Genomic DNA, 24,318 nt, shown 5'->3' with positions numbered 1-24,318 from the left:
CCATATACAAATTAAAGTTAATAATTTTGTTTTCAAGATAAAGGAAGTGCCCTTCACTTTGCTGTCTTGCTTGTTTTCACCAGCTACAGTGCCTAAGACTTTCAGGGCAACGCTGAGTAGAAAGAATGGAAATAGAGCCTTTCCCCAAGTTTCACAACGTCTACAGAACAAGGTTCAAAAAGATTATTCCACAATGGAGGAAAAAATAGGCTTGGACAAAAATCAGAAGGCTCAAAGGAAAGTTGTGCAGAATATATGAGTACTTCTTAGCTATATAAAAAATAAAACATAAAATGCTTATGTGTATGGGATTAAGTTAACTATAATTCAAGAATCACTTTAAAATTGTTCTAAGGTTAACATTTAATGTACTGGTACAAAATTTAAACTTGATTTTCTATGTCTATTATAACAAAGTTGTATTAAGAATATTGTCAGATCTAGTAATATTTGCACACAAAAACTAGCTTAGGGGAAGATATTACATTTTTATGAACAAAAGTGCTGGCATTTTAAACTGAACCTTATCTGAATTTGAGTTCATTTAAATATCTGTGCAAATGTCTTTAAATGAGCCCCTTACAAATGTTGTGAAACAAGCAATTATTTTGATTAATTCTAATACAATTAGTTCCTTAAATGTCTATGACTAGAAGTGTGTAGAACTCTGCCTCAACTTAATCTGTATGCTGTGCAAATGTGTAGAGTAAAAACAACCAAGTTAGCATGTATAAAATAACCAGCTAATGCTCCCTTTCCTCCAAAATGTGTGGTGTCTCACCTACAACATACAAAAGTGGTCAATATAATGTTAATAATTAATACCATACAAAGAACTAATTTGTAAATTGAGCAGCCCTGCTATTTAAAATCTCTTTGTCATCTGAATGACTGCCCCTGAATATATGATACACACTTGTCCATTAGGAGATAACACTCTGGGGTCACTAGCACTGTTCCCTAACTTGTAAGAGATCTAAACATTTTATTTTTTTGGTGCTTGTATCGATATTATCTTATCTAGCCAAAGTTTATAAATTTCACCTTAAGAATAAAAGATAGCTGGGTGCTGGTGGCTCACACCTGTAATCCTAGCTACTAAGAAGACCGAGATCTGAAGTGCAAAGCCAGCACTAGGAGAAAAGCCCACGAGATTCTGATCTCCAATACACTTGATTTTCTATGTCTATTATAACAAAGTTGTATTAAGAATATTGTCAGATCTAGTAATATTTGCAGAAAAAGCAAGAAGTGGCACTGTGGCTCAGGTGGTAGAGCCTGGAGCAAAAATAATTCAGGGACAGCACCTAGGCCCTGAGTTCAAGCCCCAGGACTAGCAAAAACAAAAATCAAACCCAAAAGATGTAAATTTATGTGTAATATCTGTGTAGATGTTTTGATAATAATTACTGTTGGTGCCTTTCTATATTTACTGTATTTATTTATGTTTTCTAAATGTTTAAAATGTAAAGGTTAAAATGTAACAGGAGAACACTTCACCATACTAGTGTGCTCAAACTTAAATTTGTTAGTGATGTTTTGTTTTGCAGGCATGTGTCTATATATTCCTTGTAACAAGGAGAGTTTTATGAGGCTGACAAAATGCTGTCATTCACAATTATACAAACTGATGTATTCTATAGAAATAATTTGATTATTTTTATCAATTGCAAACCTGGATTTTTTTTAATCTTTAAAAGAGTAACCATAGTTATTCTAAGTTTAGCATTACAGTTTTGGTCCATTAGAACATTTGCAACCCATTACAAACCCACAGAAAATTACCCTAGCAAGTAGTTATTTGTCAGATGAGACAATATTTTGTTAGCATTTGCTTTTTATTGGTTTTATTCTGTATTTTCTGTAAAACTTTAAACCTGTCAGATGGTCATCCTCTGCCAGAAGTTTCTAACAATACAAATCTGAGCAGAGCTTTTTAAATACTAGGGCATCACCTTTAAGACCAACAGAATGAGACTTAATAAAAATGTCAGGTGAGCCCAGCCTAAAAGTTATTCCTTATAATCTCTTGTGACTTAAATTTGACCAAAAGGGTCTTATTGACAAGGATTCCCTTATGCTCTGTCCCTTCCCTGCTATTAGAGAGAAGACTAGATCATCTAGGGAAAAATCGAATCTCAGGGATAATGTACTTTCAGTAACCACAAGGTGATTAACCAGTAAAATCTTCAGAGAAAACTGTTCAGAAATAAAGAATTGAAAGAACAAGTGCTTGAAAAAGTGAGGAAACTGCCAAAATCTAAATGGAGTCTGTTGTTCCATTCCTTCCAAGAAGGAGAGGTGTTATGCACAAATGCATATCTTACATTAAAAGCCCTCCCAGGTGCATCTCATGATCTTCTATTTAAGTAGAGATAGGAATGATTGATTCCAATAGCTCCAAGTGCATCTCTTTAGTAGTCTGTGCTCATAGAGTTGTTTGAAAGAAGATCTCTTATGCAATTTATTTTATTGGATGGCCTCTGGTTGTCTTTACTTCTGTATTCTGCTCTCTCATGGTGTTTCTAGTTTTAGGCTAAAACAAGTACATTTCTTCTATTTGGCCCCTTCTTGTGTAAAGTCACACTTGTTTAATGCCCTCAAGATTGAGGAACCTTCAAACATAAGGGAGAAATTATAGGAGTTGCTTAAAAGTCTCCTTTTTGCTAAGAGTAGTGATTCCTTCCTTGGACCCTGTAGTTCACTAGAAGCAGCAGAAAGGCGAAGCATCTAGCCTCCTCCATTTTGCCTTGCATAATTCTTACCTGCAGTCCCTTTACAGTCATCTTGGAAGCCAGGAAGTAGTGGACCATCTACTGAAACCAGGTTTTAGACCAAGGCCCAAATAAGTCCCAAATTAGGTCCAGCCACTCATCCCCATAGGCCCAATAAAAGATATGATAAAGGGCAGAGAAAGATTTATTAAAAGGCAGCCATGAGAAGACAGCAGTACTTCATTATCTTCCAAGGTAAAGACATTGTGTTTTATATTAAGTAGGGAGAATTAGGGGCTGGAGATGAGAAAGGTACTCATAGTTAAGAAAGTCCCAAGTTGCAGGAACTTGGAACTTTCCCAGGAGGATTTTCATAGAAGTTATTATCACTTTATTACTGGAATAAGGAACAAAGTGGTCTCCTGTTTTATGAGCCTGTTTGGTTTAAGATAATAATGACATTGTTTTCTTAAGGGGGCAGTTTGCCTTCCATACAAGATGGTTATCATTGAATCTGGTCTCTTTTGGTGACTGTAAAGTTAATTGTAACAGAGAACAGCTCAGATAAGGACACGGATACAAAGTTGGGAGACTTTTAATTCACAGGACCCAGCAAAGCTTCTGGCTTTTAAGTTGACTCTGACACTACCAGGTATTGATGACTCTGATTTTAATGAGTCATTTTAAGGAGTTGAGAAGGGAAATTTGGAATAAAAATGTTAAGAGTAGAAACATCTACAGCAAGACATAGAGTGGAGGAAAGAGAGACACTGGGTCTATGTAGAACTGGAAAAATACTAGAAGAGACCAGGGTACTCTTTTCCTCCATGTTAAAGTGAGTATGCTTTGGACCAAGTGAATTTTAGGTTAGAACCGGGTCAGATTTCAGAAGAGAAAATAGAATACAGCTAGAACTGGCACTCTGCCTTTCCCCAATATGCTCAGGTTATGTAAAATCAGCACAGTTTCCAAGCTACAGTCCCATGGAGACAAACAGCATTCTGAAAAAAAAAATAGAGGGCTCCGAAGATAATTCAGTTACACTAAGGAGAGGGGATATGCCAAACAGAGCTTCCCAGGAAGCTGTAAAATAAAAGATATGACTTTATTATGGTCTTCCTTGTTGAACTTAAAATCTGTATAATAAATTTTAAAAGCTCTTTTTTCAGTTAAGTTATATAAACATAAAACTGAAAGATAAATACATAGAGATAATAATAGCATAGGGAAGACAGCTAAATAAATAGAGTAGAAGTCCCACAAAATAGAATTTCCAAGAATAAATTAAAGACCTTGTCTCCAAATACACAATCACCTACTAAGATACTAGGGTTAGAACTTCAACAAGTGAACTTTATGGAATAAACAGCCCATGATATTCTCCATATACTATACAATGTAAAGAAAGTGTGAGTGGATACTATCTTATTTCAGTATTTAAGTCCTGTGGAATGTAATGGAGGGGTCAGGATCACTTACCCTCTTCAGCTAAGTCAACTTGCTATAACTAAAATGGGACCAAACAGATCTCGGTCAACTACTTTGTCTTGGAACGTACTAAACTCAGAATATTGACAAAAATGATTAGTTGAAGGAAAAAGTGCAGGAGTCTCATTGTTGCTTAAGTACAATTTTACACATAAAGGAAAAACATAAGGGAAACAAAACAATGGAATGACTAATTTCTCTCTATCACCTGTAGATGCTAAACTTACAATATTGTTAAAGTAGGTTTAGGTTACCAAAAAAAAAAAGTAGAGAACTATCATAACTATTTATATATCTTCCCTGCATACTTTGTCTATTACAATATCTCCTCCTCCTCCTCCTCCTGCTCCTCCTCTTCCTGCTCCTCCTTCTCCTCCTCCTCCTCTTGTTCTTCTTCCTCTTCTTCTGTTGGTCATGGGGTTTGAACTGTGGGCCAGGGCACTTTAGCTTAAGGATAGTGCTCTACCACATAAGCCACAGTCCCACTCCTGGTTTTCTAGTAGTTAATTGGAGAAAAGAGTCTCACAGACTTGCCTGCATGGGCTGGCTTTGAACCATGATCCACAGGTCTCGGCCTCCTGAGTAGCTAGGATTACAGGCATGAGCCATCGGCTCCCAGCTTACAATATCTTATACCAGAGCTTATTGTACTTAGCTAACTAATATGGTAAGGTTACTAACATGCACAAAGAGTACAGTTCTAATATAATGTCATGTGCCACCACTATAATGTCATACAGAACTTAGAACTACGCTAAAAATTTGTGCTTCAGTAATTCTCCCTCCAAGTCCGGTCCTGGCAATCAACCACTAATCTTTTTTTTAACTAATTATTTTGTTTATTTACTTAAACAATTTTATTGTTATTATAAAGGTGATGGACAGAGGAGTTACAGTTATGTAAATCAGATAAAGAGTACATTTCTTTTTTTGGGGGGTCCGGTCGTGGGGCCTGAACTCTGAGCCTGGGCGCTGTCCCTCAGCTCTTCAGCTCAAGGCTAGCGCTGTACCACTTGAGCCAAAGCGCCACTTCCGGCTTTTTTCTTTTTGCTTATGTTGTGTTGAGGAATCGAACCCAGGGCCTCACCTACAAGTTGTAGAGTTCATTTTCAACCTAGTGTAGAGAGAACAACTGCTGCATTTATTCCCCATTTGCCCTTCCATTTTAAATATATTTCATTGTTATTGTAGAGATGATATTCACAGGAATTACAGTTCATCAGGAATCAGGTCATGAGTACAATTCTTCAACCATGTCTCTCTTTCCCTTGCTCTCTCCCAGTTTTTCCCTCCCATCCCACTCACAAGATGTACAGTTCATTTTCCACATACTATCTACAAAAAAAGAAAAAGAAAACAAAATCAGCAGCAACAGAAACAACAACAACAGCAACAATATTGTTTCCTTTTCTTGGAGTTTATTTAACAAATCTTATTTTATAGGATCATATGCACACAGCTATTGAACCTTTGAGATCCGTTGCAATGCAAACCCTCCTTTTGACTCAGTGTGTGAATGTCTAGAGACCTGTATAATTTATCTTGTCCCAGTATGTTTTTTAATCATTCAGTGTGTTTACTTTATAGGCACATTCTAATTACCGTAAATGGGAGAAACCATGCAATGTATGTTTCTTTGGATCTGTCTTACTTCACTTAGTACAATTTTTTTTCCAAGTCTTCCTATTTCCTTATGATTGGTTCAATATCATTCTTTCTGATGGATGAGTAGAATTTCATTGTGTATATATACTACATTTTCTTGCTCTGTTTGTGCCCTGAGGGGCATCTGGGTTGATTTCATGTCTTACCTATGGTAAACAATGCATCAATGAACATGATCATGCTGGTGGCTTTAGTGTAGCTTGGTTTATGGTCAATTGGATATATGTCCAGCAGTGGGATTGCTGGGTCATAAGGGAGCTCTATGTGTAGTCTTTTGAGGAACCTCCACACTGTTTTCTAGAGTGGTTGAACACATTTATACTCCTACCAACAAGGCATTCCCTTTTGTCTGCATCCCCTCCAGCACTGGTTATTGTCAGTTTTCTTGATAATGGCCATTTTAACTGGGGTGAAGTGGAATTGCAATGTTGTTCTGATTTGCATTTTTTATGGCCAGAGATATCGAACATTTCTTCATGTGTCTATTGGCCATTCATACTTCATCTTGTAAGAAGTCTCTCAGTCTTTACCCCCATTTATTTATTGTGTTGCTGAGTTTTTGAGGGCTTATTTTGGGGGGGTTAATATTTTGAGCTCTAAGTATATTTTAGATACGAGACCCTTGTCTGATGTAAAGCTCGTAAAAATCTTCTCCCATTCTGAAGGTTTTCTAGTTATCTTGTTGGCTCTTTCCTTTGCTGTGTAGATGTGCTTCAGTTGGCTGCAATCCTATGTATCTAGTCTTTCTTTGATTTGTTGTAATTCTGGATCTTAGGAAGTTTCAACCTATGCCTAGTGTTTTAAAACTATCCTAAAGATTCCTCACCCAAACTAATATGAGTTGATCCAAAACTTTGGCAAAGTAGTTAAAAAAATCAACCTACAAAAATCAGTAGATTTTATGTATGCCAACAATGAGAAGAGTGAGACTGAAATAACAAAAGCAGCTCCATTTGTAATAGCCTAAAAGCAAATAAACAAACTAGGAATTAACCTAACCAAAAAAGTGAAGGCCTTTATTGTACAAACTTTAAAAATCTGAAAAAAAATTGAGGCAGATTGAAGGAAATGGAAAAACCCTCCCATGCTCTTGGATGGGAAGAATTAACATAATAAAAATGGCACTGCTGCCCAGAGCAAATAACAAATTCAATGCAAAATCCCAGTAACTTACTTCAAAGAAATAGAGAAAGAAATCCTAAAATTTATATGGAATTTAAAAAAATGCTGAATAGCAAAAACAATTCTTAGCAGGAAGAACAGTGCTGGAGGAATATCAATACTGAATTTCATACTCTATTATAAAGCCATAGTAATAAAATCAGCTTAGTACTGACACAAGAATAGGTCTGAGAACCAATTGAACAGAATAGACGACCCAGAAATAAGCCCACAAACATATAGTCACCTAATATTTATTGATAAGAGAGCCAAAAACACAGGTTGTAAGAAAGATAGCCTCTTCAACAAATGGTGCTGGCAAAATTGGCTATCCAAGTGTAGAAAACTGAAGCTAGAACCTTATATAACATGGTGCACCAGAGTCAATTCTAAATCATTAAAGACCTCAACCATGAAAATATTACAGGAAGAGGTAGGAGAAACACTAGGTTTCCCAGGTACTGTTTGAAATTTCCTACGTACCTCCATTTTTGTGCCTCCCTTTATACTCCCAAGGACATATAAATGAATGAACAGAAGAAAAAGAAAACAAAAACAAAAAAAAGAAAAAGCCCTCTTGTTTCCATTTCCTGAGTTCATTTTGATAAATATTATTTTGTGTGGTCAAATGCACATAAGCATTTCACCTTTCTGTTCCTCTCCTAAGAGTATCTTCCTTGGTCTCAATGTCAACCACTAATCTTTTTACTAACTATAGTTCTGCTATTTCCAGAATGCAATCTAGTTTGAATCACCCATTATGAAGTCTTTTCAAAGTAGATTCTTCTTTTACTTAGCAATATGAATTTCATCTTTTCAGTATCTTTTCGTGGCTTGATCACCTATTTTTTTTAGCATTTAGTATCATTATGTTGTCTAGATGTACCATTTAATCATTCATCTATTACAAGGCATCATATTTGCCTCCAAGGCCTGGTAATAATGAATTTGCTGAAATCAGTTGTAGGTATCTATGTGTCAGTATAAACTGTCCTCTTATTTAATACTAAGGAATGTAGTTGCTAGATGGTATGGAAGACTGCAACAAATATGCCAAGCTATCTTCCAAGTGGTGGTACCATTAAAATCAGTACGCTAGAGATGTATACTTTCCTGTTTATACAACCCAGTTCACAAAGCAGAAACAAGATGAATAGATTTTTTAAAATGTGGTATGTATGCACAATGGAATACTATTTGCCCATAAAAAGAAATGAAATTCTATTATTTGTGGTAACACTGAAGAACTGGAAATACATTATGTTGGGTGAAATAAGCCAGACATAGAAAGAACAAATACTGTATAAACTCACTCACAGATGACATCTAGTAAAGTTGATCTCAATGAATGAGATAGTAAAATGGTTAGTGAAGCTGGGAGGGATAGGAAGAATAAGGAGCTGTTATTTGAAAGATAGTAATTACAGATGAGTAGGAGGAATTTTTAAAAAATGAGCCCTTGCCTGTGGATGTAGTTATATAGTGCTTGCTAGCATAAACAAAGCTCTGGGTTTGATCTCTAGCACCAAAAGGAATTTAGGTTGTTAGGGGACAGCAATCTGGGGAGAGAGACATAGGGGAAAAAAACCAGGAATGACTACCACTGGTTCTATGGAGTTTCTTTTCTAAGTGATGAATACGTCATAAAATTTATGTTGGAAATGATTGCAAAATATGAACACACTATTAATTACCATTTATTTGTATGTGTTGGGGCAGTTAAAAACTCCTAATGATATACAGGAAAAGAAGTCCATTAGGGCAGACTCAGACCCATAATCTTTATTGTTTTATCAATAAAATGATGAAGAATGCACCAAAATCTTTCAAGATGAATCAAAGAAAAAGGTTTACTGGAATTGGCAACATAGCACATGCTATCTAAATCTCTTGGGGCACTCCGTGGTCATATTCTACTTATTATGCTTTGACAAAATTAGAGAACAATTTTTCCTAGTACTAAAAATGCCACTTCATTTTCAAAAGATGTGAGAAAGAGGAACTTTATTTGGCCTGATCACATTAGCTATAAAATATTCTCTTTATATTTGTGTCTATGTCTAGTCTTAATTTTTCCTGGGAAACAATTATTGTTTTCATAATTTTATAACACTTCAACTACATGTATATTATACATCATATCTGTGTGTCAGTTTACCTTTTTTTGCATGACACCAGTGAAGTAATATATACCATAAAAGGTAGTTGCATTGGAGATCTTGGTTCTTCATAGATCCTTTTCTTTTTCTTTAACATTTCTTGCTTTAGGTGGGGATTCAAGACTATAAATGGAACATCAACTCAGCTTTTAATCTCAACATCATTTCATCAATACTTTTAAATTAAGTAATTTGAAATTTCTGCTATGTATGCATTTGGTTTGCAATCATCCTTACTCATGTCAAAATGAATTTTTTATAACTTTATTAATCTGCATCGATCTTTTTGTATCATAAAATTTCAAAGAGAGAATCTATTCTGTGAATAGTCATACACCAACAACTATGAGTTGTGATCAGTTTTATCACTTATCAGTACTTTTATCTGTCCACAAAATTACTTTTTAAATCAAATGAAGTTGTAGACCTTGATAAATTTCATTCCTAAATAGGTCAGTAGTTTCATTCAACTGGAGCTCAGACTTTGCTCCACAATTTTTTATTTTGTGAGGTGGAATGTACGGAATGGAAAAGTCCTATTTGCTATGAACTGATACTTTCTTCCAAAATTCCCATGTTGAACCTTACCATGACTTACCATAATGCAAATCAGTTGCGTCATAGGTAAAGACATCAGGACTATGATGATGAAGTCTTCACAATGGGGCTTTGTGTACTTGTAAGAGGAAGATAACTCTTATACATTCATTTTCACCATGTGAGGATAAAATGCTGTCATCTGTAAACCACTAAAAGAGCCTGTGCCAAGACTTGAACCAGGTGGGTACTTTGATCTCCCAACTTTCAGCCTTCAAAACCATGAGAAATAAACATTGTCTTTTAATCATCCACTTTTTATAGTCTGTTATAGCAGCCCATAATGACTCAGACACCTTCATAACCTTAGTCCTTGTCAAATTACAGAATATTACTTTCACTTCCAAGCCTTGCTGTGCTCCTCTGTTCATTTCCCAGAGGTAAGCACTGTTATCATTTGTGATTATTTTTGCTACCATGTATGTGCCATGACAGAACTGCCTATAAATGGAATAATGCAGTGTGCACTTTTGTAAAAGCTTCCTCCATTCAATCTTTTTCTTTATTTCTTGTTTTTGTTTCTTGTCTTTCTTTCCATTTTTCTTTCTTTCCTTTCTCTCTCCTTTCTTCCTTCCTTCCTTCCTCCCTTCCCTTCCCTTCCTTCTTTCCCTCCCTCCCTCCCTCCCTCCCTCCCTTCCTCCTTTCCTTCCTTCCTTCCTTCCCTCTCTCCCTCCCTCCCTCCCTTCCTTCTTTCCTTCCTCTCCCTCTCCTTTCTCTCTCTCCCCCCTCCTCCCACACACACAGAGGAAACAAAAGGTGAATCAATTTGTTTTGGGTTGGCCCTGGTCTTGAATTCAGGGCCTGGGCATTGTTCCTGAGCTTTTGTGTTGAAGATTAGTGTTTCAGCACTTGAGCCACAGCACTACTTCCAGCCTTTTGTTGGTTAATTGGAGATATGAATCTCACAGACTTTCCTGCTCAGCCTGGCTTTGAACCACTATCCTCAGTTCTCAACCTCCTAGCTAGGATTATGTGAGCCCCTAGCACCCGCCCATTTTCTTATATCCATCACTGTTGGTTTAAATAGCTCTTTTGTTCCCTTCTCAATCATGGAGTGGTATTCCACTGTGGCACTATACTTACATCTTTACCAAACTTACATCTTTACCAATCCTACTGTTTAGGGCTTTATTTTGCTACTATGAATAAAGCTGTTATAAACATTGCTGTAAATTTTTTATTTTTTGAGTAAGTAATCAGAACTGAAATTGTGGGTATCAGGTGCTATATGCTTTATGACAAACTGGGAAACCTTTTCTTCAAGAGTAGTATACCATTCTACACACGTAACCATGTATGGGGTTTCTAGTTACATTTTTACACAAATCTGAATTGCTATACTTTGCACATTCAAGCATTCTTGAGTATGTGTGGTAGTGTCTGGCAGTAATGATATATTGTAATTTCATTGTCATTCAGTTCAAATTATTTTCAAATTTCCTTTTTGGTTTCTTCTTTAACCTATGTATCATTATACAAATATGCTGTTTAACATAATCCTCCATAGTTGGGGATTTTCAGTAATATTTTTATTTAAATGTAGATGTCTAGTTTAAGACTGGTCAGAAAAATCATTGCATGATTTGAATCCTTTTAGGCTTTCTTTCTTTCTTTCTTTTTTTGTGGGGAGTCCGGTGGTGGGGCCTGAACAATGGGCCTGGGCGCTGTCCCTCAGCTCTTCAGCTCAAGGCTAGCACTCTACCACTTGAGCCACAGTGCCACTTCTAGCTTTTTTCTTTTTGCTTATGTGGTGCTGAGGAATCGAACCCAGGGCCTCAGGCATGCAAGGCAAGAGCTCTACCACTGAGCCACCTTCCCAGCCCAAGGCTTTATTTCTTTGTTTTAGGTTCAAAGCAAAACTGAAAAACATACAGAGAACTCCTAGGTACTCACTCACTACCCTGACATATGATCAAAAGTTCTTATCCAAATGGAATGTTTGTTACAACTGATGAATTTACATTGACACCTAATAATCACCTAAAATCCACAATTTATACAGGCTTTGTTCTTGGTGTTGTAGATTCCATACATTGGACAAAGTAGGATGACATGTATCTACTGGAGGTTGAGTTCCTGAATGGCATTGTCTGACTTGGCTCTTCTGTCTAATAATTCTCAAAGATGAGGTGAAATATCCTAAGGCAAGATGGAAATGTGTTGGAAAAATGGTGTGACTAATAGTTTTGGTGTGACTAATAGTTTTGTGTTGCATGTCAAAGCAAAATGCCGGAGACAATACCTGTTTCACAGAATTACTGACTGCAAGATATGGTGGGTATGAAGTAAAGTAAAACAACTCAAAGCCCAGGTTCTAGATATTTCTTGACCTCTCTTATCCTGATGATGGTACATAAATAACCAGGGTATCTGAAGAAACACATAGGGATTCAGAGGAAGCTGAGAGTGCATTGTATCTAGGGAGATATGAGAATTCTTAGTGGTTCTTAAACCTCAGTATGTAAATGTAAACATCTAACCCAGAAAATTCCAGATATTGGTTAAATACATTGTGGTTAAGGGGTCAGGAACATGTATTTTAAAGTTTCTATATATTGTACATAGTTACTGTGTATACCTTGTCCCATTGTATTGTAGGTGGTCAGACTCAGTCATTACCTCAACCTATACCTCTGTATATGGTAGATTCCCTTACTGGGCCATACACTCCAAAAGGGTATGGCACACCATCTTGGGCTTATTTACAACACGCAGCAGTGCATTAAACACATTAAGGGCTCAAACAATAATTGTACCAAGAATGATTTATTCCAAGCGCCTAAGTTGTCCTGTTGGTGGGCTCACCAGTCACCAAATGCCTGGATTTATAATATTTCCTGCAAAGCAGAGGCACTATGTCAATAGCATAATTATTTCACGCATACCTAGAGTACTCAAAATGATGGCCCCTGTTCCAGCGTATTTCCATGATTGACAGCGCAGGGGAGTGGTTGTTTTCAATTAGATCGGTCATGCATTCTATCATATTGTTATCAGCCTCATTCATCAACAATATTATGGACACACAACAAGAGTGTACAGCAAGGACACGCACACACACACACACACACACACGATCCAAAAGTAGGATGGTAGGAAGCAGGATTTAAGAAAAATCCATCATTTCCTCAAGTGGAGTCCATTGAGAAGATTCCCTAGTTGGGGTCCAATAAGATACCAGACTCAGCAAAGGCCGCAAAAAGATGAGGGTCTGCCTATGCCAAAAGCCTGAGGTCGGCCTGAGGAGGTCCGACCGACAGTCCAGAAATGGGGGGCGGAGAAACGTCACTCTCCAGAAAAAGGGGGACGGCCAAGTCAAGACGCTCCAGACGCCCCGCCCACCGCCCTTCACGCCCCGCCCACCACCCTCGACGTCACGCCCATATCCTTGGACGCTTCCACGAGTCGTTCCCCGTCGCCCCGCCCACAGCCTTCGACGCTTCACCATGACGCTTTCAACGCTCCGCCCCTGCTGCAGCTGATTCCAAAAAAAAAAAAACAGGCTGACAAGCTGGCCTGTTCGCGCCTGCGCACTGACGACTCCGCAGAACCACCCAATTGGCCGGAGCAGCGAGGGCGGGCCGTGCGTAGCGTCTGCATTTCCGGTTCCGGTGGGCCGCCGGCAGCCCTAGTGCTACGTGTCGCTGGCGTGACGGCTGGCCGCCCGGTAGGTGACGGTCTGTCTCCCTGCGGGTGGGTTGGGGGGGGCGAGGGTCCTCGCTAGGGGCGAGCTGGTGTGGCGGTGGGCAGAGTGGGACCTGGGTTCCGGCCGTTGACCTTCTGGCCCCACACGGCCTCCGGTGGAGGGAAAACCCCCGGTGGCCGCTGACCACCCTGGAGCCGGCGCGGGGTGGGCCGCCCGCGTGCCCGGGTGGGAGGCCCGCAGCGGAGTCCGCTGTCTGCGGCTGTCGCTCCTGTGAACTCGGGACCTGGTCGCTGTCTCTGAAGTCCAGGCCGACGCTGTGCCCCTGGAGCCACCGCTTCTCTTCCCCGTTATGGCTCTTTGCTGGGGGCTTCCAGAGCCTTCTGCGGGACGCCGTCCGATGGCAGCGCTGGGCTGCGCGCCCGTGGGGAACTCGGCCCCGTCCGAGTTGTGCGGTCGCGATCCTCGGTGCTTTGCAGAGTTGGTTGAGCGTCTGGGACGTGGAGGGCGGCGTTTGGTCTACTGTGGATTTGAAGACCATTCAGCGCTCCAGAACAAAAAGGGAAACACTGAGGGAAACAGGCGAACACCGCCCCCCCCCCTCGCCCCCAGAATGTTTGAGGAACCTCCCCTGTGCACCCGAAGTCTTTCAAGCTTAGGTTATGTTTCCCACTACGTGTTCTAAGCGCTTGGCCCAGTGAGCTGTCATACCAGCGGCTCTCCAAGCTATTTAAACCGGGTAGTAAAGTTCAAGGAATCGATCGACTGCCTCCCCAACAGGTGTGCCCAAACCTGAACGTTTCATAGCGTCTCAGAATCTGCATAGTGATTTAGCTAGTTTTTTTTTTCCTTCTTCTTCAGTACTTCTCTGTGTTTTAATCGTGCCCATGCAGTAGATCACGAAGATAATAGTGAAACAATTTTGTTTAACACCATGGTTGTTTGGAATTAAAACAGGGGGAAAAAAATCTGGATAGTTAGATATTCACATCAGGCAAGGATTCCATTTGGTTTAGCCAGTCTCTGGTTTTTGAAAATTTTCTTGTCTCTGTCATCCCTCACATTGTATTTTTCCTTAAGTACATTGTATAAACTGTATTTTTTTAAAATGACATTCAAGTTGGAATTTAGGTTTGTATTCATTTTAGATTCTTGCAGCACCATAGTTGGCATTCACTGCACTAGACTTAGTGATTTCTGCATCGCTTAAAATACAAAAAAGGATAAGTGAGAATTGCAGAGTGGGTAGGGAATGGGTGTGTTGTTGTTACTTGACCCTGTAATAGAGGCAGACATGTGATATTGAAAGTGTCCCTTGTAAATGATAACGTGGATAAAACTGTGCTTTTCTTACTATATTTGACATTTTCCTGGAATTTACAAACATAGTGTCAAATTTTACAGTATTCGTTTTGTTACATAAGATGGAATGAGCTGTCAGGTATGAATTCATGGTTGGTCTCATATCACTTCAGCAAATTCTTGTATGATAAATAATACTAGTTAGTATCTCTTTTTTTTCTTTTACAATACCTTAAAAATTTTAAGATTATCTTTAGTTGTACAAAGGAGTTTCAATTCAGCATGCCAGTTTATGAGTATAATGTACCTTGCTGAGGGTCACCCCTTTCTTCATTCTCCCATCTGCAACCATCTCCAAACCCTTCCCATCTCTCTCAACCCCACCCATGCCTTCATTTTCCTAGTTCTGTTTTCACACACACACATATTGAATACTGTTTTCTCATTTTGTGTTTTTTAAATTTTTTAAGCAGGTAATCATGGATCAGGTAATGCAGTTTGTTGAGCCAAGTCGGCAGTTTGTAAAGGATTCAATTCGGCTGGTTAAAAGATGCACCAAACCCGATAGAAAAGGTAATCACATATTAATCATCTTCCTGTTTAGTAATGGTTCCATTAGGATGTACCTCTGTGATAGAATTACCTGATTCTGTCCTCAGCACCACACATACAAATAAACACACACACACACACCACACACATACACATAATGACCATTGTACTACTTTTGTCAACACTTTCACTGATTTGTTTTAGTTTACGTTATTGTTTTAGATCATTGTCATTTCTTATGTACAAAGTTACTAGATTTTCTGTTTTGAATTTAAAAATGTTCATCATGGCCTTATTTTTCCTGTCACAGATAAGTTGTCATAATTTATGATGTTAGAATTTTTAGTGTCTTTCATATTTCTACTCTGGAAAAACCTTTGGAGTCCTCTCTGAGCTGTCTTGAACCTGGAACAAAAACCTGATGTGAGGGGCTGGGAAGGTGGCTCAGTGGTAGAACGCTTGCCTTGCACGCATGAGGTGCTGGGTTCGATTCCTCAGCACCACATAAGCAAAAAGAAAAAAGCCGGAAGTGTGGTGCTGTGGCTCAAGTGGTAGAGCGCTAGCCTTGAGCTGAAGAGCTGAGGACAGTGCCCAGGCCCAGAGTTTAGGCCTCACGGCCAGACCCAAAACAAACAAACAAACAAACAAAAAAACCTGAATCCAGCAATATATTTGTTGCCAAGCTTGAAAATTTATTATTTGTCATGCTTTTGTGTTTCTACTTTTGTTCATGTTATAGTATAGTAGTCTCATTAACAGTTAATTACTGCCTTTGTAAGTATGAGGGAAGATATGCCAGGTAGTAAGAGACTAATCTAGGTAGGTAGTCAGAGCAAGCTTCCCTGAAGAAATGAAAATGAAACATACCAGTTGTGAAACTTTACACAAAATTGTGCTTGACTTAATTTGATTCTTCAAGCCTTCCTATTGGCACTAGATCATTTGTTTTTAATGTACCACAGAAGTTATGATTCTGCTTTTATACACTATTACAATAAAATTGTTATATTAAATTTTTAAAGAAACATGCAGTTCATCCTATCTTACATCCTTTATCTTTTGATTGTTTGATCATTTGCTGAGATGGACAGATGTTTTCAGGGCCTATTGATGAAATCACTATAACAGAATGCACTGTGTATGTGTGTGTGTGTTACCAAAGTATGGAATTGAGAAACCTGTCAAACATGTTTACCTTTTTTTTTTTAACCGTGTACTGCTAGTGAGGAAAAGTATACATTATAAGTTTATGCCACTAAAATATTTTCTCCTATACTTTAAATGACAATGCAAAAAACTTAATGTGCCTTTTTACATTTAGAATTCCAGAAGATTGCCATGGCAACAGCAATAGGATTTGCAATAATGGGCTTCATTGGCTTCTTTGTAAAATTGATCCATATCCCTATTAATAACATCATTGTGTAAGTAAACTTTATAAAATATACTATCTAGGAATAAATAAAAATGTTAAACAGTTGAATTCACAATTTGTTTCATTAATACAGAGATATTTTTTCTCATCTGTTTATTGAGTCGAGTCTATTAATGTCCATTGATATTTATTGTCTTATGTGGTACCAGTGCCTTAAAAGATTTTTGTATCTTACATAGTATTGACAGCAACTCTGTGAACTAGGACTCAGAGAATTTTTATGTGAGTGTGTGTGTGTGCGCGTGTGTGCGTGTGCACGCACGGGCAAGTGCGTGCGTGTGTGCGTGTTCTGGTCCTAAAGCTAGAACTCAAGGCCTGGATGCTATCCCTGAGCTTTTTTTTGCTAAGGCTAGCTCTCTACCACTTGGGCTACAGCTCCACTTTTAGCTTTTTTGAGGTAGTTACTTAGAGATGAGTCTCATAGGCTTTTTCCTACTCAGGCTGGCTTTGAACCTCTATCCTCAGATCTCAAGTCTTCTGAGTAGGTAGGATTACGGGCCATTGGTGCCTGGCTTATGAGTTTAACTTTACAGGGTGAAGGAAGTATTCAGTGACAGAACCAGAATTCAAATACACTTCTTTATTCACTATGGTGTTGATTTTTAAGGTGGAAAAGAAATACGCTCTGTGTGAATATCAATATTTTGACAGTTCTGTCTTTGAACCACATTGCCTACATTCATAGTCTCTTTTTTGTTACTTAATAGTTGTTAGAGTTGTGGGCAGTTTTCTTAACCTCTCTGTTTCTAGTGTGCCCCTTGAGGGGAATAGTTCTTACTTGGGCTGGATTGATGGTTTAATTCAGGTAAGGCCCTGAGTAAAGGATTTCATTGGGAATTGAAGTTGTTACTGTAATGAACTATTGGTAGTGGGTACGAGGAGGTGCCCTTTTCAGTGACAAAATGTCTACTACCAGGTAAAATTAAGTTGTTTAGTTACTAAGCAAAAGTACCACAAAGTGACATTTTAGGATCATGAAGAGTAAGAGCTGAAAAGAAGCAAGGCATTAAAATCTATCTCAGTTCAGAAATCCCTTTTAATGTTACTAATGAGAAATGTTAGTTCTGGAATTGGGAGATGTTGTAGAGAATATGGCAGTAGAATTCAGAAAACGGAGACTACCACTGGACTACAATTGCCTAATCAGTAAGAAAGAAGTGGCATAAAAACCTCTTCTAGTCAGCTCTTCTTGCTTCCCACTCCATATGCTTTAGTGACATGGAGTTTGTTTACTAGTCATTGCTCTCACTTAGTTTTGCCCTCCAGTATAACATAGCAGCCTAACAGTTTTCTTTCCCCAACCTTCAGTTGGCACTATATTTTTATCTCTCTTGCCAGACATCATTGACTGACTGCCATATTAAGATTATGAGTTCTGAAGCAAGCCTGTTTGGTTATTTATAATCCATACTTTTTTTTTTTTCATTGCAAGTCCTTTACTTCTAGAATACATACTTTTTTTAAAATTGCAAGTCCTAGGGCTTAAACTCAGGGCCTGGGCAATGTCCTTGAGCTTCTTTTGCTCAAGGCTAGCACTCTACCACTTGATTCACAGCACCACTTCTGGCTTTTTCTGTTTATGTGGTACTGAGGAATCGAACCCAGGGCTTCATGCATGTTAGGCAAGCACCATACCAGTAAGCCACATTCCCAGCCCCTAGAATATATACTTCTGGTAAAACCTAGTTTTCTACCCTCAAGTCTGTTAAAACCACAGAGTATTGAATTAAACCACAATCTTTACAAACCTTGTTTTTTTTCTAGTGGTAATAATAGCAATAGTAATAGCTAGTCTTTGGATAGAATATTGAAGCAGTAAGCACTTAATCCTAGGCCAGAGAATATTCTTGCTTAATGTGACTGAACTCATTTAATGCTCAGAAGAAACTGAGGCATAGAGAGAATAAGCAATGTAAGTTACATGGCCTGTAAGTGGCAGAGCAGCATTTGAAACATTTACGAAGTTGTTCAGAAAACTTTCTTGTAGTTAGACTTTTTTATTGCTTAAGAATTGCTTGAAAATCAGACATTTTGTAAGAAAGCCACAGAAAATGTATACTTTTCATTATATACTATGATAGTTACAAAATCAAAAGAAATCTTTTCCTACTTGGTAAAGCATAAATTTCTGTTTAAATCATTTGGAGATGGTGGCACATTAAATACAACTATAGACTTTATCATTGAGTTGAATTGTTAGCACATTTTTTTCTTTATACTTTCCTTTTACAATTACAGAAGTCAAAAATAATACCCAGTATGTAATAATTTAAAGAAGTTAAGTATTTTCTGGTCTTTCAGTTAGGACTACACAATTTAATATAGTTAAAATACTAGCAACAAAATATATATTGCCACCTAGCATAGAGGGATTTTTTTTCTTTTGCTTATTTAGCATTGTAGTATTAAAATGTATGTACATTTGACAGTATTACTTTAGTGTTTATATTTTAAAAAGCAGAAGGTCTGTAGAAAAGCTTGCTTTTGTTTTTGTTATGATTAAACTAGGTTTTTGAGTGACTATTGAGAACTAGTATTTTTGTCTCAACTCTTTTTCCTCAGTTTGTTAATATCAAACTGAACAGTTTTCATCACACTATCCTATTATGCAATTCACATCATGATCTAAAAGACATACTACACTGTGTCACGTGATACTTCCCAAAGGAACATTATGAGTTTTAAAATACATCTGCTTCTGAGACTCTATCATAACTCAGAGTCTTTTCTGTTCCAAGATTTAATTGTTGAGTGTGCCACTTTTTAATGCTGTCTTGGGGGAAAGTTGGATATGGTTTTCAAATAACTGGCTTTGGCTCCATAATGTTGCATTGCCAATCATTATTGAAGTCTCTGCCTCAGGTGACATGTTTTCTCTCTTTTTACAGGGGTGGCTGAATCCACTTTGGAGACAATTTCATCATGGGGATTAGTGAGTGAGTGAGGGTTTGAGAAGCTCGCGAAGTAAACATTCATCTAAATTCTTGGTGTTTTTTTCTGGTTTTATCCCCCTTCCAAGATGTTTTCTATTCCTAAATTAATTTTGAAATAAATTTTTTCCATCACAGATGTTTATGAAGTTTTAATCATAGAAAACTGACTTTCTTTCTTTTCTTTCTCTCTCTCTTTCTTTCTTTTCCTTCTTTCTTTCCTTCTCTCTCTCTCTCTCTTTTGAGAATTTTGGTTTATAGGAGAAATTGAAATATTGGAATTTTGGTTTATAGGGGAATTGAGATATCTGAAAATACTGTACCTTGGTAGTGTTTCTCTGTCTTTGTGCACTATAACAAATACCTCAGACAGTAATTGGTAGTTTAATAGAGATTTCTTTTTCACAATTTTAGATGGTGGTTCAAGATTTAGATGTAAAGTTTGATCAAGCTCAGTGTCTGGTGAGGGCCTGATCTTGATACCTTATTGTGTCCTTATGTGGCCAATGGGAGGGAAGAACAAGAAGCAGCCTCAGTGCCTGGAAACCTTTTGTAGCGGTCCTAATCCCACTCACAAGGGAGGAACCCTCCTGTCTTATTTGCTTTCTAAAGTCTTTACTTGTTAACACTGTTGCATTGGAGATTAAGTTTCAGCATGAATTTTGGAGGGACACATCCAAATTATATAGTATCTGCTGTATAATCTGTGATGTAGGCAGCAAGTGAAGGATATTATATGATAAAGATTTTGAGAATAGAGTATTAGTTTGGTTACACAGCTTATGTAAACATGTGAAGGTACTACTTCAGAAAGCTTCCTGAAAATTATGGTTAAAACTCAGAAGTGAAGCTGTATGCTGACTCACCCCTGTAACCCTATCTACTCAGGAGGCTGGTTTAAAGCCAGCCTGGCAGGAAAGTCTTGTGAGACTCTTATCTCCAGTTAACCACCAGAAAACCGCAAGTGGCACTGTGACTCAAGTGGTAGAGCACTTGCCTTGAGCTGAAGAGTGCAGGGACAGCTCCCAGGCCCAAAGTTCAAACCCTACAACCAACAAAAAAACCCCAAAAATCTGAAAACTTGGAAGTGATATTGAATTCTTCAGAACATGGATTGCCTGTGTTCCCACCCCAGGAGCCTTTTGAGGAGGCTGTTTTACTGGCTTAATACGATTGTCTGCATTTCTAAGGATAATGTTAGGAATTAATTTTCACTAGAGAATTTTTTTTTTTACCTAAAACGTTTAGATTTTAAAATATCTCATGTAGAATGTCTCCAAATAAAACATGCTTGTTTTGGCAGAAGTAATAACATTGTACTATTGAAAAAATGGAGAACTTTTGTCTACCATAATTTTATACATCATTATGGGAGGTATTTAATATTAAAAAAGAATAAAACAAGTATGAAACGTTATTAGCAGAAAGCTACTGGTTGCGGTTGGACTTACATAATATCTTCTGCATAATAATATTTATGCTTTATTATGAAGGAATTGATTATAGAGACACAAAGTTCAGGATCAGAAAAAGCAATGCACAAATATATAAGACTGCAGGGAAACACAGTAAATGTTAATATGGCTTTGTGGGGTTGAATTAGGGGTAACAGTTTCTACTTTCCAGGCTTTTAAAAGTTGAGATATAATCCACATGTAGTAAACTAAATATATTCAAGATAACAAATCTGGAATTTTGTGTTTTATAAAGAAGCCACGAAATTGAATCTGATATATTTTCTTTAAAGCATATCCTTTTTAAAGCAATAAAACCAATAGTGCTGGGTGCTGGTGGCTCATACTTACAATCCTAGATATTCAGAAGGCTGAGATCTTGGGTTTGTGGTTCGAAAGCTGCTTAGGTAGGGAAGTATGAAAGGCTCTTGTCTCCAGTTAGCCAGTAAAAGCTGGGAAAGCTGTGGTTCAAGTGATAGAGCACCAATCTTGAGTGAAAAGCTACTGGGTCACACCAAGACCCTGATTTCAAGCCCCCAAATGGCACACACACAAAAAAAGATACTCCAGAAATCAAAAACCATTTTGTTGCTAGGCATGATTGCAAAAGTCTTAATCCCAGCTCTGAAGCAGCTGGTGCAGCCTTCTTTTATTATAGACTGAGACCTTTTCCAAGAAAAGTAGTTTCAATGAAAGTTTATTCATTTTTTTGCAATTGTGTACCTAGTTCATTTATTTGTTCCTTTATGCTTAAACCAAATTTCTATGTTAGAATTACTACTATTGTTGTTGGTGGTGGTGGTGGTGGTTGTGGGTCTTGAACTCTGGGCCTTGTCACTGTCCTTGAGCTCTTCAGCTCAAGGTGAGTGCTCTACCAATTGAGCCACAGCACCACTTCTGATTTTCTGGTGGTTAGGTATTGAGCTCAGGCCTTTTTGCTAGATAACTACTCTACCACTTGAGCCACACTTCCACCACTTTTTGCTTTAGTTTTTAGATAGGATCTCTTGCCCATGCTGTTTTCAGACCTCTAGTCTACATCTGCCTCCGGAGTAACTGGGATTATAGACCTTATACCATCAGTCTCCACTTATTTTTGAGAAAGGGTTTTGCTAATATTTTTGCTTAGTCAGGTGTGGAACAATAGTTTTCCTCTCTCTGATTTCTGAGAAGCAGAGATTGCAAGGATACACCATCATCTCAACTCCCCAAGTTCTCTTAAAATAATGGTAATGTGTAGATACTCTGACTGAATGAATAAGGTTCTGAAGTATCTTAGTCTGATTTGTATTGCTGTTAAATATCATAGATGTATATGCATTTAAAAGTAAAGGAGTTCATTTTTTACAGTTCTGAAAGCTGGGAGGTTCAATATCCAGGTCCCAGCACCTGCAACATCACATTGTCCTATTGTGTTGGGTTGGGGAACAAGAGATAGAACTGAAGCTCTTTTTATCTTTCTTTTTTTTTTTTCTTTTTTACTGCCATTCACTAGGGCAAGGAGCTCATGCTTACTGAGGAGAAATTCAAGCTATGAAGTGTTCATTGTGGTTGAACAGTATTTTTCAATGGTTTTAATGTTTACTTTTTGTGCCAGTCTTGAGGCTTAACTCAGGGCCTTGGTGCTGTCCCTAAGCTACAGTGTTCAAGGCTAGCATACCACTTGAGACACAGCTCCACTTCCAGGTTTTTGATGTTTAATTGGAAGGATGACTCATACTTTCCTGCCCAGATTGGCTTTGAACCTCGATTCTCAGGTCTCATGAATAGCTAGTATTACAGCTACAGGTTCCTGGCTTCTTTGGTTTTCATTCAGAGACCGAAGTCTTTGCACTGTAATGGTAACACACTGCTTTTGACAGATTGCCTGTTTAAATCTGGAATGAAGGGGTATTCTTGGAAATCAAAATGCAGTTAAGCCTTGCCAAACCATAAAGATGGCATCTTGAAGATATTCATCTCCTAAAAAGGCTAGAAATACATGTATTTGTGTGTAAATGTGGATTTACATATTAAACACCTATAGAAATTTTTGCAATAGATATTGCTACTGCTGTATGTATTTTGTTACAAGACAAAATGAATTAACATTATTACTATTATTATTACTGTTATTGTTACTATTTGTGTTCCTGGAGTTGAACCCAAGGCCTCATGCTTGCTAGATAGGTAGGTGCTCTACCATTGAGCCTCTACTTCCACCCTGTTTTTTAAAAAGCATGAGAACTATAAATATACTTACGGCATACATTTGGGCTCCTCTATTATCTTAACTGTTCTTGACACATGAGTAGACAAGTTACTATTTAAATATTTTGTATCTGCCTGTAAACAAAATAAGGGCTGACTAGGAACTCTGGTATTAGAACAAAATAACCTTCAAAAGCAATAGCTTAATTTCTTAAATAGAAAGTAATGTTTTTTTTTTCTTCAACTATACTATACTCGTGTAAGAGCTGGAACATTTGTGTTATAAAACACTTGAGGGAATTTATTAAACATTTTCTACATACCTACGGCAAAATGACAATCCCTCTCATGGCACTTCTGCCATTTCTATAGTCTCCTTTACTCACAATGTTCACCAGAGTAAATGTGCTTTAACAAAAAAGGCATCAAAAAACACTGAATATTAGCTGTGGTGGTTAATAACTTTAATCCCAATTGTTCAGGAGGTAGTGATCAGGAGGATGAAAGTTTGAGACTAGTCCAGGAAATAGCAAGACCCCCATCTCAGCCATAAAACTGGTCATGGTGAGACACATGTGTGGTACCAGCTTTGAGCTGAGGCTGGCATTGGTGAAACAGGAGACCCTACCAAAAATGTTACCAAGGGCTGGGGGTAGATGTGATGCCTAATTCACGAATTATAATTTACAGTTCATTAATCAAAGTATGTCCAACTGTCTCCTTTTCAAAAAAATTTTATAAGGTACTAAGAAACACTTGTTACCATCTTTTTCAGTACCTGTACATGTTCATGGAATAAAGTTTCAAATGATAACACACCCTTCTTTGTAGGATATGCTGTTTATATTGTCTATTAATCATATTCTTCATTTTAAAAAGCTTGTACTTTATGAGGTGGAAGTTTTATTTATTTAGATATATCAGTACCCCTCCTTTCTGCCTTCAGAGTAATCAGGTTAAGTAATGAACTTGTTCAATGGACATCGACATGTTCTGAGGACCAGAGATCTTTGAATGGGATAACGTAA

The 24,318-nt window shown here is 37.8% G+C and overlaps 1 protein-coding gene across 2 annotated transcripts; it reads left to right on the top strand.

Moving 5' to 3' along the window:
* The first annotated feature begins 13,366 nt into the window (after window positions 1-13,366).
* Window positions 13,367-19,783, top strand: Sec61g (Sec61 gamma subunit). Of its 2 annotated transcripts, none has more exons than XM_013035965.1 (4): window positions 13,367-13,451; window positions 15,200-15,302; window positions 16,603-16,705; window positions 19,605-19,783. In XM_013035965.1, the coding sequence occupies exons 2-4, from the start codon at window positions 15,209-15,211 to the stop codon at window positions 19,612-19,614; spliced, it is 207 nt and encodes a 68-aa protein (XP_012891419.1). In that variant the 5' UTR covers window positions 13,367-13,451; window positions 15,200-15,208; the 3' UTR covers window positions 19,615-19,783. The 2 variants fall into 2 exon arrangements, with proteins under 2 accessions (XP_012891419.1, XP_012891420.1); XM_013035966.1 differs by having other exon boundaries at window positions 13,432-13,455; window positions 15,203-15,302.
* Window positions 19,784-24,318: the final 4,535 nt, after the last annotated feature.

The sequence above is a fragment of the Dipodomys ordii genome, unplaced genomic scaffold (genome assembly GCF_000151885.1).
Source record: "Dipodomys ordii isolate 6190 unplaced genomic scaffold, Dord_2.0 Scaffold234, whole genome shotgun sequence".
NCBI lineage: Eukaryota > Metazoa > Chordata > Mammalia > Rodentia > Heteromyidae > Dipodomys > Dipodomys ordii.
The sequence above is the reverse complement of the archived record's forward strand: the minus strand, read 5'-3'. Positions and strand labels throughout refer to the sequence as shown.